Below are 19,398 nucleotides of genomic sequence, written 5' to 3'. Positions count from 1 at the left end.
GCGGTCAGTTCATAACATTTTGTCTCTGGCTCCTTCCTCCTCACACTCTCACATCAAGATCAGTTCCGTTTCAGAGGAGGAAGTTTCCATTGCCAGACATAATTATTCCAAACATACCAATAACGCATTTGCCCTGGGAACTGTTCATCCAATTCGAGCCGCAAAAAATGCAGCCTATCATAATCAAAACTGCCCACTTCAGGCCACCGTTGGTTTGCAATTCCAAGGGTGGTCAATGCGGGCCAGGTATCCTGACGCAGTTCCAGTGTCCTTTTCTTAGATAATCCCCGGGTTCCATCTATTTTCGACCAATTGGTTAGCAATTCACCTAAAGGTGTCCCTTTCACTATACTGTGTCCCGTCCCCATTATTATTAACTCTCACCTCCTCACCGCAAAAAAATGATTCGTCCAACTGCTACCCCCTGCGCTCAGGTTCCCCAGGTGAACTCACCTTTTGCCGTCAGTGGGTCGTTGACTCGCAGGGGATCGTAGTGGCTGGTGGATTCAAGCGAGTCGGCAAAGTCCCTTCTGGGGTGCCAAAACTGTCGCGGGATTCTTTATTGCCGACCAAGGAAGGAGATGCAGACACCCTTAAGTATAGAATTCCAAAGGGAAATTCTTTACTGCAATGTGCATGCGGTGCCCCAGCCTAGTTCTGAGGGACCCTAATCATAAGTAACACACAGGTTATATAGAATATACAGGTGGGCTATCTCCCAATTACAGTCCTAAGCTTATCTATAGTCGGCCGATCCTTCGCGTGGCTGTGTGATCAGAGACAGTGGTCTGGGCTGGTTTTCATCCTTTGTCTGCTACATGCTCAGAACCGGTTTCCACAGGTTTGTTATCAGGCAAGGTTGTCGTAACTAGCTGAGCTTTTGTGCTTCAGTGTCTTCCCTCCTTGAGTTCTTGGAAAGCTCGCTGAAACTAGGGTAAGGTTCATCCTATTAAGTGACCTAAGTTTGTACTTTTCTTCACAGTGGGCCCATTGCTCATTGGGGCAGGGGACCTAGTGATCAAGGACATCATAAAAGTCAAGTTACTCAATGCTTTTTTTTGCTTCAGTTTTTACTGTTAAGGTCCGCTCTCAGGTCCCTGAACCAGCTAGCACAGTTTGGGGGAGTGAAACAGTAGCACAGTACAGGAAGAAAGAGTTAGGGAGCGCATAAGCCAATTGGTCATATACGAGTCCATGGGACCAGATGGGATGCATCCAAGTGTGCTGAAGGAGCTGGCCAATGTCATTGGGAGGCCGCTGTCTATCATCTTTGAAAGGTTATGGCAACTGGGGGAGGTTCCTGATGGCTGGAACAGGGCAAACATCGCTCCCATTTTCAAGAAGGACAAGAAGGAGGATCCAGGGAACTACAGGCTGGTCAGCCTTACCCTCTTTTCCCGGAAAGATTATGGAGCAAATCCTCTTAGAAGCCATTTCTAAAGATATGGAAGACAAGAAGGTGATTTGGAACAGCCAACATGGCTTTAGCAAGGGCAAATCATGCCTGACCAATCTCATTGCTTTCTGTAATGAGGTGACTGGCGCTGTGGAAGAGCAGAAGGCAGTGGATGTTGTATACCTTGACTTTAGCAAGGCCTTTGACACAGTCTCCTATAGTCTTTTTATCTCCAAATTGTTGGGATATGGGCCTGATAAGTGGATGATAAGGTGGATGGAAAATTAGCTGGACTGCTGAGCTCAAAGAGTTGTGATCAGTGGTACAAAGCCCAGCTGGGGGCCAGTAACTAGTGGGGTCCCTCAGGGATCAGTACTGGGACCAATACTGGTATTTAATGTCTTCATTAATGATCTGGACCATGGGATGGAGTGCACTCTCAGCAAGTTTGTGGATGACACCAAATTGGGGGGAGTGGTCAGTATGCTGGAGGTCAGGGCTGCCATTCAGAGGGACCTGGACAGGCTGGAGAAATGGGATGACCGGAACCTCATGAAGCTCAACACGAGCAGATCTGAAGTCCTGCATCTGAAATGAAATAACCCTATGCAACAATACAAGCCAGAGGCCGACTGTCTGGGAAGCAGCTCCACAGAAAAGGATCTGGGGGTCCTGGTGGACAACAAGTTAACGATGAGTCAGCAGTGTGCCCTTGCAGCAAAGACGACCAACTGCATCTTGAGCTGTATTAGCAAAAGTGCAGCCAGTGGGTCCAGGGAAGTGATCCTTCCCCTTTATTCGGCACTTGCGAGGCTGCATCTGCAGTACTGTGTCCAGTTTTGGGCTCCCCAGTACAAGAAGGATAGTGACACACTGGAACAAGTCTAGCGGAGGGCCACCAAGCTGGTCGGGGGCTGGAGAACATGACATCCAAGGAGAGGCTGAGAGAACTGGGCCTGTTCAGCCTGGAGAAGAGAGAGAGACAAGGACAGGGAGATTACCTGCCAATTACCATCACGGGCAAAACAGACTCGACTCAGGGAAATTAATTTACTTTACTGTCAATTAATTGTAACAGAGCAGGATAATGAGAAATAAGAACAAATCTAAAAACACCTTCCCCCCACCCCTCCCTTCTTCCCAGGCTCAGCTTCACTCCTGACTCTTCTACCCCCTCCCCCCCCACCCCCCAAGCAGCACAGAGTGATGGGGAATGGGGATTGCGGTCAGTTCATAACGTTTCGTCTCTGCGGCTCCTTCCTCCTCACGCTCTTCCCCTGCTGTCGCAGATAGAGTGAGAGTGCACTTCACTCATAAGAGAGAAGCAAAAATATACTTTATTGATATAAAACAGTGAGTTAACAATGGTAAATGCGACAGTGGTTTAACAAGATTCGATGGCAGGGTACACTTGATTATCAACTGCATAGAGGACAGGGTCAGACAAAACTGTCAGGGAGACCCTCCCGTTCAGTCATGAGGTTCAGAAAGGTCCCCTTGCTTTCTAAACTCCTCCTCAGAGAGGAGTCTAGGTGCAGCTGGATCCAATCCTAGTCCCAGACTTGGTCAACGGTTTATGTCTAAAGGATTATATATGTGCAATCAATCCTTTATATCGCTTAGCTAAGATTTCCAAGTTTAGCATGCTATTAGTCACTTACCAAGGATCTGTTGTGGCAAGGAATCTCTCAACCTCGAGGAGTAACCTTGAGAGGCGTCCCTACTCAGGGGAGATCCTGGCGTGCAGCCCACTGCCATGCAGGAGAGCTCAACGGGCCCTGCGCTGTCCACTATTTATGGAGTAAGATGATTGACTTATAGTCATATTTGCATACCAGCAAGACGTCTGGGTTGCTACGCCAGACAGCCCTTGGCTACTGTGTTGCCATCTGTCTCCAAAGTCCAGCATAAGCTGGATGCAGCCATCACAACCCCCACTGGTGGTTATTGCTCACGCGGGGGGGGGAGCACACGGCCACACCTGCTCCAGTGTGGGGTCCCTCCCACGGGATACAGTCCTTCACAAACTTCTCCAATGTGGGGCCCCTTCCACAGGATACAGTCCTTCACGAACTTCTCCAATGTGGGTCCTTCCCACGGGCTGCAGTCCTTCAAGAACTACTCCAGCATGGGTCCTTTCCACAGGGTACAGTCCTTCAGGAATGGACTGCTCCAGCATGGATCCCCCACGGGGTCACAGGTCCTGCCAGAAAACTTGCTCCTGCGTGGGCTCCTCTCCATGGGCCACAGTTCCTGCCAGGAGCCTGCTCCTGCGTGGGCTCTCCACGGGCTGCAGCCTCCTTCAGGGCACATCCACCTGCTCCGGCGTGGGGTCCTCCACGGGCTGCAGGGGGACAACCTGCCTCACCATGGTCTTCACCACGGGCTGCAAGGGAATCTCTGCTACAGTGCCTGGAGCACCTCCTCCTCCTCCTTCTTCATTGACCTTGGTGTCTGCAGGGTTGTTTCTCTCGCATGTTCTCACTCCTCTCTCTCCCAGCTGCTGTTGCGCAGTGTATTTTACCCTGATATGTATCCTTCCACAAGCACAGCTCACCAAGCATGAGGAGTATCATGACACCCACAAAGCCCTTCTGGAGCGAGGCTGTACCCAGGCAGCTCTGTGATTAGCTGAGGAAAGGGGAGACGGGGTGGGGCTCACTCCTCCCAGCTGCTCTTTCTCTTGGTCACGTGTAGTTGACGCGAGTTGGGTTTCTGTGCTGCACTTCCTACGTCATCAAGAATGTGAAGTGGTGGATGCAGCGTCCAGTTTGGTCAGTGGCAGTGGCAACTTTTATCTCCAAATTGCGTTTTCAGGTGGCATGGAAGACGCAACAGGTGAGTCACTGGGGAGAGGGTGTGCTGCTGCTCGCATCTCTCTCCACTGCGGCAGGGCCACCCTGTGCGGCCTCTCTCTCTCGTCCCTCATTCCTGTCTCATAAGGATTCCCGCCGGTGGTGAAGGTCGCGCCGGGCTGGACCGCTGCTGCCTCTGGAGCGTGAGCGTCCTAGGCTGTCACGGCAGCGCGGAGGGGGGCGGGGAGCACCCGGAAGCGGCAGGGGGGGGGTGGTGTACGGTAGCCGGGCTGCATCAATTCGTCCCTGTGCTCCAGACTGGGAGTGGCGTCTTGGGACGCGCTCTTCAGTGGGAACCGCAGGAGAGACGTTCCGCCATGCTGCGGAGTAGGTGACGACTGGACAGGAGTAGGGAGAATAACAACAGCACGCGGTAGTCTTCTGCAAGCCGCCTGGAATCCTAGCTGCTAATCCCTTGGTCGCTTTCTCTCATCCACACAGGCAGTGAGCTCTGCAGTACCTGCTGCCGAGGAGCTGGTGGCAGTCTACACAGCAGAGCTTGAAAGCCTGATCCTGCTCAGGACACAAACACACTCAGGTTGCTTCTCTAAATCCCTGCATTGTTCCTGATGCAGGCACCGGGAAAAGGCTAAACAAGAGAATGCAATGGCTGCCTTCCAAACTCAACACTGTGTTTAGGTGTCTTTTCTTTTGGCAGTTCCACTTCTTTACAGAGAATCTCTTCTCAGGCTAGAAGAAAAAAAAATAAGAGAACTATTCAGGTTGGAAGGGACTTCTGGAGGTCTCTAGTCCAACCTCCTACTTAAAGCAGGGTCAACACTGAATTCAGACCAGCTCGCTCAGGGTTTTCTCTAGTCAGGGCTTGAAAACCTCCAAGACTGGAGACTGCACAACTTCTCAGGGCCCCTGTTCCACTGCTTGATTGTCCTCATGGTGAAAAACAGTTTCCTTATAGCCAGCGTGAACCTTGCTTGTTTCAATTTGTGCCCATTGTGTCATCTTCCCACTATGCAACGCTGTGAAGAGCCTGGCTCTGTCTTCTTGATAGCCTCCTCATAGGTACTGGGGGGCTGCTATTAGGTGCCCCTGCAGCCTTCCTTCCTCCAGGCTGAACAAGCACAGTTCCCTCAGCCTCTCCTCGCAGTGCAAGTACTCCAGCCCCCTGACATCTTGGTGGCCCTCTGCTGAATTTGATCCACTTTATCAATTACTTTCTTGTATTGGGGTGCCTAAAATTTGACACAGCATTCTAGATGTGATCTAATGAGCACCAAGTAAAGGAGGATAATCACTTCCCTCAATCTACTAGCTATGCTCCTGGTAATATAGCCCAGGATACTGCTAACCACCTTTGCTGCCAGGGCAAAGTTCTGGCTCATATTCAGCTTGCTGTTTTCCAAGATCCTCGGGTCCTTTTCAGCAGAGCTGCTCCCCAGACAGTCCCCAGATGGTATTGATGCCAGGGGTTCTTCTTCCCTAGGTGCAGGACTTGGCATTTGTCCTTGTTGAATTAAATTAAGTTCCTGTCAGCCCATTCCTTCAACCTGTCTAGGTCTCTCTGAATGGCAGCCCTGCCCTTGAGTGTATTTACTTCATCCTCCCAACTCCTGCAAACTTGACAAGAGCAAGATGCATCACCTCCTCCAGGTGTTTGATAAAGATTTTAAACAGGACAGGTCCCAGGATAGACCCCTGCAGTACCCTACTGACGTGCGGAAAACAGACTCCACAACCTAAAAGGTTATAAAGTAGGTATGTTTATTCAGCGCTGGGCAGCACGGGGGGTAGTCCCACCAAAGTTGTGCGCGCCAGGGTACTTAACTTACAGGGGTTATATGCAATCAATATATACATATTCATTACATTCCTTAGAAAAGGTGGTCTTATGGTAATGAGTTCCTGGAAGTCATTTACATAGTCCAAGCATGCGCAGTAAAATTAGGGTTAGGGTCTTTCCCTTCTCCGGTGGTCGTCCATAGTCTTCTTCACTGTGTCCGTTAGTTGAACTCTGGGCTTCCTTTGTCTATATATGGTCACTTAATTAACTCATCAGTTCCTGGACTCTTGGAATGTAACGAGGCATCAGGTTATCTTGTCCTTTAACACTTATCCCTTCACAGTTGTTCATTGTTAGTGATTTACATAGGACACTTATCTCATCACAGCTGTTACATAGGAGGCCTAAGGAGCCAGCTCAAGGTCTATCCTCTCTTATCAAGTGGGAGGACGCACTACAGTAAGGTCTCAGTCAGGAATTGTTAGTTTAGTAATTCAAGGACCCTGTTATCTACACAGCCTTTGTAACTTCTGCTTACAATATTTATTATGCTTATAACAGCATCTTGTCTATCCGAGTTGCTAGCTGCAAAAGATTGCACTAGCAAGCCAGACAATGGCTCTGCTATTAACCCTTAAGTGTTAGTTCCCTCTATCACTACTTGTCACAGGCATCCCAGTAGAGTACAACCCATTAACCACCACTCTGAGCTCAGTCACCCAACTAGTTTTTAAACCCATCCAGTTGTCCACCCATCCAGACTATGATATCCCAACTTGGGCACAAGAATATTGTGGGATACAGTATTGAAAGCCCTGCTAAAGTCGAGGTAAATGACATCCAGTGCTCTCCCTTCATCCACAAATCCTGCCATTTTATCACGGAAGGCAATTAGGTTGGTCAGGTATGATAGCCCCTTGGTAAATGCATGCTGACTGTTCCCAATCACCTTCTCCTTCATGTGCCCAAAAACATGTTCCAAGAGGACTTTCTCTATGATTTTCCCAGGAACTGAAGTTCCCTGGGCTGAACTTTTGGCTTTTTTTTTTTTTTTTTTTTTTAAGATGAATGCAACACTTGTCCTTCTCTAGTCATCAGGGAATTCCCCTGATCTTCATGACTTCTCAAAGCTGATAAGAGAACGGCCTCACTATGAAACCAGCCAGTTCTCTCAGCACCCTTGGATGCAGCCCATCTGGTCCCGTGGATTTGTACAGATTAAGTTCTCTGAAATAATCCGTGATTCAATCCTCATCCACTGTTGGTAGTTTTCCTTGAACCCTGTCTCTAAGCACAGAGGCCTGGGAGACTTTGTCGGTGCAGATTGAGGCCAAGAAGGCATTGAGTACCTCAGCCTCATCTATATGTCTACTGTCACTAGATCACCCATCCCATTCAGCAATAGGCCCACCTTCTCCTTGTTCAGTCTTTTACTATTAAAGTGGTAGCAGAAGCTCTTGTTGCCCTTGATCTGTGATCTGTAGAGTTCCTCAAGTTGCTTAAAGAAGGCTTTGTCTGCTTCCTCACCCTGTCTGTAACAAACTCCTGCCACAATATCACACTTATTGGCCTCTGCTTTGATCTTGTGTAGTTCCTGTTAGTTGTAAGGGTAATCTTTGGAAATTGAGACCAATGTAAGCAAAGATATAGCTGTATCTGGGATGGAATCACTTCTTGGAAAATAAAAACAAACTGGGTAACCAAATTAATTTCCTTTATGATATTTAACTTCTAATTAAATCATATAATGAAGAAGGCAGTCAAATATCATAAATCTGTCAGCTCATGGTAACTATTAGTTGTATGGGGAGCTATCTATGGAGAAACAGGTTAAAGAATATTACATAATATTGCTATTTATTTTCCCCCAGATGGATATGCAGGGTTACTGGTGGTGGGGGAGGGGAAGTTCACTTCAAATTTTAGTGTCTTTTGTTAAGTAGTTCAAATAGCTTTTCTTTTCTTTTCTTTTTTTTTTAATTTTTATTTCAGTTGTACCGTATTTTAGTTCAAAGTAAACAGTAACTAAGCAACCATTTTGGCACTAGCAAGCCACTCATCCACTTCTGCTTTTACTTGGCCCAACTTTTTGTTTTAACACCAAAATAATTATGAGTCTTCAGTGTGTTGACTACTTGTGCAAAATACTATAGTGCAACTAATAGGTCTTACTTGATAGGCCTTCACCAGTATCTGTAAGAAGTATTAAGGGTTCCTCTATTATAATGAGCTACCAAGATTGAAGAATTTCTTACTTACATGCATAGCTATGTCTTGAAAAGTGTCAGACTTAGAGGTTAATGCAGATAGTTAGGAACCATCTGTAGTCAAGTTTTGAAAAATATTGTATTGTTCCTGTTTTAAGTTGGTTGATATTGATTAAGAATTACCAACTCAAGAGCCAGCAGGCAGTAATTAGACACTATCCTAGTGATAAGTTATCAAACCTGAAAAATAAACAAACCCCATAAAACCTTCTACTTTAACTGTCATGCTTGTGCTTGGCATTAGGATGGGGATAAAAACTAAATAGATAGGGCCAGTGTTTCCCATATTTGGTGGTACAGGAGTACCAGTTTGCAGTACTATTCTGGTTAACTAATTGAATAACCTGTGACCTGAAAGCCATCGGGCCTTTTTAAGTGGTACACACTCTACAGTGCTCAGTAGTTCAATCAAGATGGGAAACATCCTGATCTCTTGTTAGGGAATTGCTGAATGTGGCAGCACCATAGGGGCAAGTCTGCCACAGCTCCATATCCCCAGATCCAACCAGTAGCAAGGCTGGGAATGTATTCCCAGTAGGTATACAAATACATAAACAATACACATATACACACGGCCAGCAACACAGACGGAAACACTCAGCACTCAGACAAACAGCAACAATGGCCTCATCCTGTTCCCCTCTCTGGCTGATCAGGATGAAAGTCCATTAGTGGGAAATATATACGTATATACAATGTGGATCCATCCAGTAACTGGATTTAGACACTCAGTCTATCCAGTAGCTGGCCCCTGGATCCCCTGGTCTCCCCAGTTGCTGGCACCTGGGCATACGAGCCCCCAAGGCCCATAGCCCCACTCCAGTTGCCAGTACAGACCTCCTCTCACATACACACACTGTGATCCCCCAGTAGCCGGGCTTAGACACTCGATCTACCCAGTAGCTGGCCCCTGGATCCCCCCAGTCTCCCCAGTTGCCTCCCACAGAAACACACGCGCACACACACACGTAAATGAGTCTCTTATTCCACCCCCAGACCCCGCGGTCTCTTTGGCAGTTAGCTTGGACCCTCTGGTCCCTCCGGTAGCCAATTCCTCCAGGTGCCTCACCCTTAGAGACACATGCATACCTGGCTCCCAAACCATGACCTTCTCCAATGTGAGTCCTTCCCATGGGCTGCAGTTCTTCACGAACTGCTCCAGCATGGGTCCTGTCGTGGTTTAACCTGGCAGGCAGCCAAATACCACGCAGCCGCTCGCTCACTCCCCCCCACCCCCAGTGGGACGGGGAGAGAATTGGAAGGGTAAGAGTGAGAAAAACTCGTGGGTTGAGATAAAGACAGTTTAATAGAACAGAAAAGGGAAAATAATAATGATAATGATAGAATATACAAAATGAGTGATGCACAATGCAATTACTCACCACCCGTGCTGACCGATAACCAAGTAGAAATCGCTCCTTCCTGGAACAGGCCTACCATTCATATACTGAGCATGACGTCACATGGTATGGAATACCCCGTTGGCCAGCTGGGCTAGCTGTCCTGGCTGTGTTCCCTCCCAACGCTTGTTTTGTTTTGTTTTGTTTTGTTTTGTTTTTTTCTTAAGCTGAATGTCCTTGACTAGCAGGGTACTTAGCAACAACTGAAAACATCAGTGTGTTATCAGTGTTCTTCTCATACTAAATCCAAAACACAGCACTAGGAAGAAATTTAACTCTATCCCAGCCGAAACCAGGACAGCTCCTTTCCACAGGGTGCAGTCCTTCAGGAACGGCCTGCTCCAGCATGAATCCCCCACAGGCCACAGGTCCTGCCAGAAAACTTGCTCCTGCGTGGGCTTCTCTCCATGGGCCACAGTTCCTGGCAGGAGCCTGCTCCAGCGGGGGGTCTCCACGGGGTCACAGCTTCCTTCAGAGCACATCCACCTGCTCCGTCGTGGGGTCCTCCACGGGCTGTAAGGTGGATATATGCTCCATCTTGGTCCTCCACAGGCTGCAGGGGGACAATCTGCTTCACCATGGTCTTCACCACGGGCTGTGGGGGAATCTCTGCTTCGGTGCCTGGAGCACCTCCTCCCCCTCCTTCTTCACTGACCTTGGTGTCTGCATAGTTTTCTCTCACATATTCTCATTCCTCTCTCCCGGCTGCTCTTGCGCAGCCATTTTTTTACTCTTTCTTAAATATGTTGTCACAGAGGTGCTACCACCATTGCTGATTGGCTCAGCTTTGGCCATCAGCGTGTCCATCTTGGAGCTGGCTGAAACTGGCTCCGTCCGACATGGGGGCAGCTTCTGGCATCTTCTCACAGAAACCACCCCTGTACACACCCCCGCGACCAAAACCTTGCCATGTAATCCCAATACAATGTTATATGTCTATCTGGAGTTTTGTATGCAAATTATGTTTGTAGTTCATGGCTGCACACACATGAAAATAATCACTCTATTTTAAAAGTACCTATGCAGAAGGCAGATATTTGAATGAAGTTTTTTATGGTGTAACAGATAGCAATTGGCTCCTTGTATACTCCTGAAGATGAAGCTAGACCAATTCAGACTAGAGTTAAAGCTCAAATTTTTCAATATGAGGAACAATTTATCAAAGACTGTGTTGGCTTCTTCACAGTAGAAATTTTTACATCAGGATTGGATGGTTTACTGAAGAGGTGTTTTAGTTTGAACAGGAATTAACAGGAACCACATTGCATTATTCAGCTCACAGTAGAGCATCCTGTGACATGTTCAATGTTTTGTTAGCTATTATACTATGTTAACTCCATAACAGATTCTGGTTTGGGGTTTCTTTTGTTTGTTTTTGTGCTCCTTCACAGGGTTGCCAGCATGAGTATAATATCAATATGGTAGTGGGACATTAAGGTAAGTTTTTGGTCATCTGTCTCTTAGCCATCATTTTTTTTTTTTTTAACTGTTCTCACTGTGTTCTAAGTCAAACTTCATCCATTTTTAGTATTATAGCTTCTTCTGCTTTATTTTACAGAATCATGGATTTTCCAGGACACTTCGAGCAAGTCTTTCAGCAGCTAAATTACCAGAGGCTTCATGGCCAACTTTGTGACTGTGTCATTGTGGTGGGAAACAGACATTTCAAAGCCCATCGCTCTGTTCTGGCAGCGTGTAGCACACACTTCCGAGCTCTCTTTACTGTAGCAGAGGGTGATCAAACTATGAACATGATTCAGCTGGACAGTGAAGTGGTGACAGCAGAAGCTTTTGCTGCCCTGATTGATATGATGTACACTTCTACACTAATGCTTGGGGAGAGCAATGTAATGGATGTCTTGCTGGCTGCTTCTCACCTACATTTGAACTCTGTTGTTAAAGCGTGTAAACACTACCTTACTACCAGGACACTACCAATGTCTCCACCTAGTGATAGAGTTCAGGAGCAAAATGCACGCATCCAAAGATCTTTCATGCTTCAGCAACTTGGGCTGAGCATTGTGAGCTCTGCGTTAAATTCCACTCAGAGCACAGAGGAACAACTAAATACCATGAGCTCATCGATGAGAAGTAACATAGAACAACGTACTACCTTTCCTATCCGGCGTCTCCACAAGCGTAAGCAGTCTTCTGATGATCGGGCCAGACAGCGAATCAGACCTACCGTAGATGAGTCCATTTCAGATGTTACTCCAGAGAGCGGGCAGTCAGTAGTTCATTCACGAGAAGATTTTTTTTCACCAGATTCACTGAAGAATGTGGACAATTCTAAGGCTGATGCTGTTATTGATAAACAAGAGGATAATACTATTATTTTTGATCAGTCTTTTGGTGCTCAAGAAGATGCTCAAGTGCCCAGCCAGTCAGACAACAGTGGAGGAAACATTTCACAGATATCCATCTCATCTCAGGTAATACAAGTGGAAACCAGTTTTGATCAGGAAGCTACTTCTGAAAAAAACAACTTCCCATGCAAAAATCCAGAAGTCAGTCTAAATGAAAAAGAACACACGGGGGTGGTGGTTAAATCTGAGCCTTTGAGTTCCCCAGAGCCTCAAGATGAAGTGAGTGATGTCACTTCTCAAGCAGAAGGCAGTGAGTCTGTTGAAGTGGAAGGAGGAGTGGTGAGCGCAGAGAAGATAGAACTGAGTCCTGAAAGCAGTGATCGTAGCTTTTCTGACCCACAGTCTAGTACTGATAGGGTGGGAGACATCCATATTATGGAAGTGTCAAATAACCTGGAACACAAGTCCACTTTCAGTATCTCAAATTTTCTGAATAAAAGCAGAGGTGGTAACTTTGGTGCAAGTCAAAATAGCAATGATAACATTCCGAATACAACAAGGGACTGCAGAATGGATGGTGATGCCTCTTACCTATTGAGTCCAGAGTCTGGGCCTGCTAGTAGTCATTCCTCTGTTACAGTTTGTCATGTAGAGAATCCATTCAGTGAGTCTGCAGACTCTCATTTTGTTAGACCAATGCAGGATGCAATGGCTCTTCCATGTGTACAGACTTCCGGGTACAGGGCTGCAGAACAATTTGGTATGGATTTTCCAAGGTCAGGCTTGGGCCTGCACTCTTCATCAAGGACAGTGATGGGCTCTGTAAGAGGTGGAGCTAGTAGCTTTCCTGGCTATCGTCGCATAGCCCCCAAAATGCCTGTTGTGACCTCTGTCAGGAGCTCCCAGCTACAAGATAACACTTCCAGTTCCCAGCTGTTAATCAATGGGACTACTTTTGAAAATGGACATCCTTCACAACCTGGTCCACCACAGTTGACAAGGGCATCTGCAGATGTTCTTTCAAAGTGTAAGAAGGCCTTATCTGAACATAATGTCTTGGTTGTTGAAGGTGCTCGTAAATATGCCTGTAAGATCTGCTGCAAGACTTTTTTGACCCTAACAGACTGTAAGAAGCACATTCGTGTGCATACAGGAGAAAAGCCTTATGCCTGTTTAAAGTGTGGCAAACGGTTCAGCCAGTCCAGCCATCTATATAAACATTCCAAAACAACCTGTCTGAGGTGGCAGAGCAGCAATCTACCTAGCACTTTGCTTTAATCTCCCCCACTCCCTAGCCCTATGGGAATGCTAATACAAACTTTTAAGACTGTAGTATTTCAGGAACACTAATGTTCTTTTGTTCAAGGCTGAAGGTTAAGAAGCTGCCCTTGTAGATTACTGAATGCTTGCATGTGATTGTGCTGCATTCACAAGTCTTGGTTCTGTAAATTGGTGATAATACTGTATTTACCTCACAGGGGTGTTGTGAGACTTAAACAACTGTTAATGAACTGCTTTGAGATCTTCAGAAGGAGGCACTGTAGACAGGTTAGGAGTTATTGTTAAATACATGCAGGTCTTGGGCTCACAGGGATGTAATCCCTAAAACCAAGTAGTTCCATTGTAGGGCAGACAGGTGGGGGTTGAGTGAGAATGTAGTTAACTCCTAATTATGTTGGAGTAGCATGTTTCAAGAATGAAAAACTGAAGGGCAAATAATTTTTTTTTTTGGGGGGGGGGATTTTGTAAAATTCTGAAAACATTTAAATGACCCATGACATAAGTTGGTAAGTTGTGTATGAACAGTAAGGCAAAGAGATCTTTACAGTAACTAATACTGTACAGTAACTAATATCTGTACAGTAACTAAAACCAACCTCGGATGCACCTGTCTGCCATAAAATGCTTTAAAATGTTAATTATGAAAGTAGTTTTAGGGTTCTGAATGCCTTTTTGGCTGTTTTGCAGTAAAGGACAGTGTGTAATGAAGGTGCTTAAAATAAGTCCACGACAAGTAACTTCTGGACTGTTAGATGTGTACATAAATACTTTGAATACAACAAGATCTGGTTGTTTCACCATTTTTTTCTGTAAAAACTTGTACTGAGTAATAAGTGAAATACTGTTTCTTGTTCGTGCTATTCTTAGCAATATTTTAACCAACTTGTATTTCATATGTTTAAATTTCATAGACATGGAAGCCTGAAATGAGCTTGTCTATATCTACTTTGTTTTTTTAAAATGAGAGATGATTTGTGGTGGCTCTTTTTACTGGGTAAGGTAGTTTCTTACTCCAGATGCAGATAGTCAATCTGATTCACGTTATTGTGTAAACATATTATCATTTCCTCATTTTATCTTCAGGCTTTAATTTCTTCCTCCATATACTTACTGTCCTTCCTAACTATAGATTGTTCCTCAGATCAGTGTCAGGAATGAGCCTCACTTGCCATATTTATGGATGTCTCTGTATAAAATGTAGCTATCAATCAACACCAATCCTTCAGTTTATAGTATCATAAATGTACTTTTTCAAGTAAGTAAAAATCTAGCATTAATTTCATTAAAAATATAGCATTATACACTTTGTAAAGCAGAAATTCAGTGATCTTTATTCTTCAGGTGAATCGCATAGATTGTGTTTTAATTTCCTGTTCTTAGAAACCACTGTAACTAATAATGTTTGCAGGGTTTTTTTGGTTTTGTTTTTTGTTACAGATGCCCATGAACTAACTACTGCCTTTCAATATATTAGGTTTCTAAATAAATTTTGGAGTACTTAAACTGATAAATTTTACTCTGCTATGTGGGAGCTGGGTCAGTGCTTCAGCATGTCAGTTCTACCTAGAACAGACAGATATTTAACATTTTCTATATCTAAGTCACACAGCAGTTGCTGCTTTTAATATAAAAACGTACTTGCAAACTTCCCCTCTTTGTTCTGTATAGCAAATATATCCTGTGTGATGTTATTGACCAATTTTGAGGAACTTGTGCTATCTGATAGACAGGTTAGCCTTCTGAATAATCTTGGATTTATATTTAGGTAAACTGAAAAGAAAATCCTAATTCACAGTGCTGTAACTAATTTTAACTGGATGAACAATCCAAAGTATTGAAGCACCAAAACAAAATGTGCATTGTCGGACCAAAGGAAATATGGAACTCTCTCTACATGTGTCTTTATATGAAACAGTAGTTCACTAATAAAGAAATACAGCTTCATCTCCTCTAACCACACTTCTCCATGTTGGAAAAAATGCCTAATGTCTGTCAATACTTTATTTGCAGCTTGAGCATCCAAGGTAAATAAGAATGTGGAACTATGGTGAATGGCATGATTAAATCCTTTAGTATGTTAAAATTTCACTGTAGGTTTTATTTAATGGTCACATTTCTGGATCTTTATTTTTAAAGCATTAAAGAAATTTGTCATACTTACAGAAAGCAGTAGGAAAGAGCACATTTTGTTTGATAATCATATTGATATCAGGGTCTAATGACATTGAGCCTCACTCAGTCTCACTGGATCAACAATAAGATACAGTATTTTCTACTTAATTATCTTGCTCGTGTGTTGCCTTATTAGTGACATCCTGCCTATTTTTTCCATCTTCCTTGCCTTTCTAGTGTTTCCCTTAAAATTAGTTTTATCTGTATTTTCTATCTGCTTTCATATGCTACATTGCACCTGAAACCCTACCATGTTTAACTGTACTTTTTGACTAGCCAGAGGTTGTAAGGGAGGACTCAGTTTTTTAAAAAAAAAAAAAATTTTTTTTTTTTGCAAGTAGCAATTTTTAATTTTCATCATTCATTGATTCTAGTGTTCCTGGAGGGGCATACTGAAAACCCAGGAACTTGTGTCTGACTGCTCTTGCTCTCTTGGTCTTTGGCTATCATAGATTCACAGAACATTTGGGTTGGAAGGGACCTCAGGAGGTCTCTAGTCCAACATCCTGCTCAAAACAGGGTCGGCTATGAGGCCAGACCAGGTTGCTCAGGCTTTGTGCAGTCAGGGCTTGAAAACCTCCAAGACCAGAACTCCCACAACCTCTCTTGGCCCCTGTTCCACTGCTTGACTGTCCTCATAGTGAAAAAGTTTTTCCTCATATCCAGTCTGAACTTCTCTTGTTTCAATTTTATGCCTGTTGTTTCTCATCCTCTCACTATGCACCACTGTGAAGAGCCTGGCTCCATCTTCTTGTTGATCTCCTTGTATGTATTGGAAGGCTGCTACTAGGTCCTCCAAAGCCTTTTTTTCTCCAAGCTGAACAAGCCCATTTCTCTCAGCCTCTCCTTATAGGGTATTTGCTCTAGCTCCCTGCACTTCTTGGTGGCTGTACTGGGTCTGGCTGGGATGGAGTTAACTTTCTTCATAGCAGCCCATATGGTGGTGTGCTTTGCATTTGTGGCTGAAACAGTATTGATGACATGCCAATGTTCTGGCTATTGCTGAACAAGTGCTTGCAGGGTGGATGTTTGGCTGCTGGCCAGGGTCAACCCACCCCAGTGGTCTTCCACTGAATTTGCTCCATTTTCTTGATCTCTTTCCTATATTGGGGGCCCAAAACTGAATGCAATATTCTAGATGTGGTCTAATGAGTGCCAAGTAAAGGGAGATGACCACTTCCCTGGATCTATTGGCTATGTTCCTGTTAATACAGCCCAGGATGCTGTTAGCTGCCTTTGCTGCCTGGGCATACTGCTGGCTCACGTTCAGCTTGCTTTCTACCACAGTCCCCAGCCCTTTACAGCAGAGCTGCTTCCCAGCCAGTCTGTCCCCAGCCTGTATAGTTGCAAGGGATTTTTTTTCCCTCGTGGGGGCAGAGTTTGACATTTGTCCTTGTTGAGTTTTATAAGGTTCTTCCTTTTGGCCCATTCCTCCAGCCTGTCTTGGCTTCTCTGAATGGCAGCCCTGCCCTAGCATATCAACTGATGCCCTAATTTGGTGTCATTTATAAACTTGATGAGAGTGCACTCTATCACCTCCTCCAGGTCATTGAAGATGTTAAACAGGAAAGTTCCCAGGATACACCCTTGCAGTATCTGACTTGTAACCGGCCTCCAGGTAAAGTAAGACCCGTTAACCACTACCCTCTGAGCCCAACCATCCAACCAGTTTTTTACTCATCTAGTTGTCTACCCATCCAGAGTGTAATTTCCCAACTTGGATGCAAGAATATTGTGGGAGACAGTATTGAAAGCCTTGCTGGAGTCAAGCTAAATGATATCCAGAGCTCTCCCCTCGTTCACAAATCCAGCCATTTTATCATAGAAGACAATCAGGTTGATCAGGTGTGATTTACTCTTGGTAAATCCATGCTGACTGTTCTTAATCACTGTAGTGATCCTGACCAGGAGACTATTGTACATTGAGGAATTAGTGATCCACATAACAGTTAACCTGAGGAGGCCAGGCCTGTGCTGTGCTGCACATACAGTGTGGCCTTCAGGCCTGTGTTTGTGCTGCACAACTTCCTTGGCTGCAGGATAAAGTCAGCCAGTTCATTGTAACAGAGCGCCCACTTGGTACCAGCAATTATGCCAGCTGTGTGGTCTTGTCTTTATCTAAGTGCAGCAAGTTCTTCTCATGTGAACATCTTTTGTGAATAGAGTTGTTTTCTTGTAAGGAAATTATATAATAGCTCAAATGACCAAAAAGGAGGAACCTCTCTCCACGGACAGAATCTGCACAGCATGCCATGGGAAAATCCATCTGGGGTCTGTCTGATGCTGCACAAATGCAGGGTTCCCAGCATCTGAAGAGACGTAAGATTTACCCGCTATCTATATTCCTCTTCTTATTCTGTCTTATTAAAACATCTATTTTATTAAGCCATTTGTTGTTGGGCCTTTCTTATTGAGATCCAGAAAACTCTGCACTGTCTCGCTCACTCACTTTTCTCCGCCCCCCTCCCATCCCCCCCAGTGCAGAACAGTCACCTTTTTCTCCTTCATGTGCCCAGAAACATGTTCTAAGAAGAGTCAGTTCATGATTTTCCCAGGGACTGAAGTTAGACTGACTGGCCTGTAATTCCCTGGATCATCTTTTTGGCCTTTTTTGAAGATGGATGCAACATTTGTCCTTTTTCAGTCATCAAGGACCTCCCCTGATCTCCACAACCTTTCCAAGATGATAGAGAGCAGCCTCCCAGTGACATCAGCCAGCTCTCTCAGCACCCTTGGATGCATCCCATCTGGTCCCAAGGACTTGTATGGGTTGAGATTTCTCAAGAGGTTCCTGATTTGACCCTCATCCACTACTGGTAGAGTTCTCCTTGAACCCTGTCTCTATGTACAGAGTCCTGGAAGACCTTGTTGATGAAGACCAAGACAAAGGCGGCAGTGAGTACCTCAGCCTTGTCTGTGTCTGCTATCACTAATTACCTACCCCATTCATCAACAGATGCTCATTTTCCTTGCTCAGCCTTTTATTATTAATGTATAAATAGAAGCTGCTCTTGTTGCCCCTGAATCCATTGCAGGTTTCAACTCTATGAAGCATTATTTCAGAAAGATATCACCATGTAAATAACCCATACTGCAAAATAAATACTGCATCTCCAAGCCTGATAATTGTCACAAAGCTATCACTGTTGGGTTTTTTTGTTTGGAAGACTTACTTTCTGAGCATTACAGTGAGATCTCATGTGAAGATGTCAGTATGTTTAGTATTACGAAATACATCAAAAAATAAATACTATGTTTTTGTGCTCTTATGTCTGATTTGTTTTACTTGCTTACATTGTCCTGGTTTTTTTGTTAATAGCTTGCAGTGGATTATTGACTGAACAAGTTCTGGTTGTGTGTTCAGTAAGCAGGTTGCGTGTGTTACGCAATCACTTCTCAGTGGAAATTAATCTTGTTCAGCTGTGAACACACAATTATGTTTTGTGGTTTTTTTAACCAAATTAAACAAAGTACACAGTACTACTCATGCAAGTCTCCTGCCTTACACTGATTTTTTCTTGCCAACTACAAGGACACAGAGTACTTGATCAACATACAAATGCACAGTAGTTGAGCCATTATAAAGTCTTACAGGGTTGTGTTATCCCATCAACATTTTGTGAGCCAATTTGAACCAGCAGAGTAAGATTGCAACAGCTGTATATTGGTAAAATTTGCATAAACTTAGAACGTATTTTCTGTTCTCTGCCAATTATGTCTGCAGATGACCACTTGTTGTGGTTTAACCTGGCAGGCAGCCAAATACCACACAGCTGCTTGCTCACTCCCCCCCACCCCCAGAGGGGCGGAGAGAGAATCTGAAGGGTGAGAGTGAGAAAAAACTCGTGGGCTGAGATAAAGACAGTTTAATAGAACAGAAAAGGGAAAATAATAACAATAATGATAGAATATACAAAATGAGTGATGCACAATGCAATTGCTCACCACCCGCGCTGACCGATAACCAAGTAGCGATCGGTACT

At 44.8% G+C, this 19,398-nt stretch overlaps 1 protein-coding gene across 4 annotated transcripts; it reads left to right on the top strand.

The window, feature by feature from the left end:
• Window positions 1–4,032: 4,032 nt before the first annotated feature.
• Window positions 4,033–18,667, top strand: LOC142074666 (zinc finger and BTB domain-containing protein 5-like). 4 transcript variants are annotated; one of them, XM_075135440.1, is made up of 3 exons: window positions 4,033–4,234; window positions 11,048–11,093; window positions 11,215–18,667. In XM_075135440.1, exon 3 carries the CDS (start codon window positions 11,219–11,221, stop codon window positions 13,238–13,240), a length of 2,022 nt encoding a protein of 673 aa, XP_074991541.1. In that variant the 5' UTR covers window positions 4,033–4,234; window positions 11,048–11,093; window positions 11,215–11,218; the 3' UTR covers window positions 13,241–18,667. The 4 variants fall into 4 exon arrangements, 2 of the variants coding, with proteins under 2 accessions (XP_074991541.1, XP_074991540.1); XR_012670664.1 differs by lacking the exon at window positions 11,048–11,093 and having other exon boundaries at window positions 4,037–4,234; window positions 11,215–17,033; window positions 17,596–18,667; XR_012670663.1 differs by lacking the exon at window positions 11,048–11,093 and having other exon boundaries at window positions 4,037–4,234; window positions 11,215–17,734; window positions 18,060–18,667.
• Window positions 18,668–19,398: the final 731 nt, after the last annotated feature.

The sequence above is a fragment of the Calonectris borealis genome, chromosome W (genome assembly GCF_964195595.1).
Source record: "Calonectris borealis chromosome W, bCalBor7.hap1.2, whole genome shotgun sequence".
Classification (NCBI taxonomy): Eukaryota; Metazoa; Chordata; class Aves; order Procellariiformes; family Procellariidae; genus Calonectris; species Calonectris borealis.
Note: the sequence above shows the minus strand (reverse complement) of the source record. Positions and strands in the feature narration are given on the sequence as shown.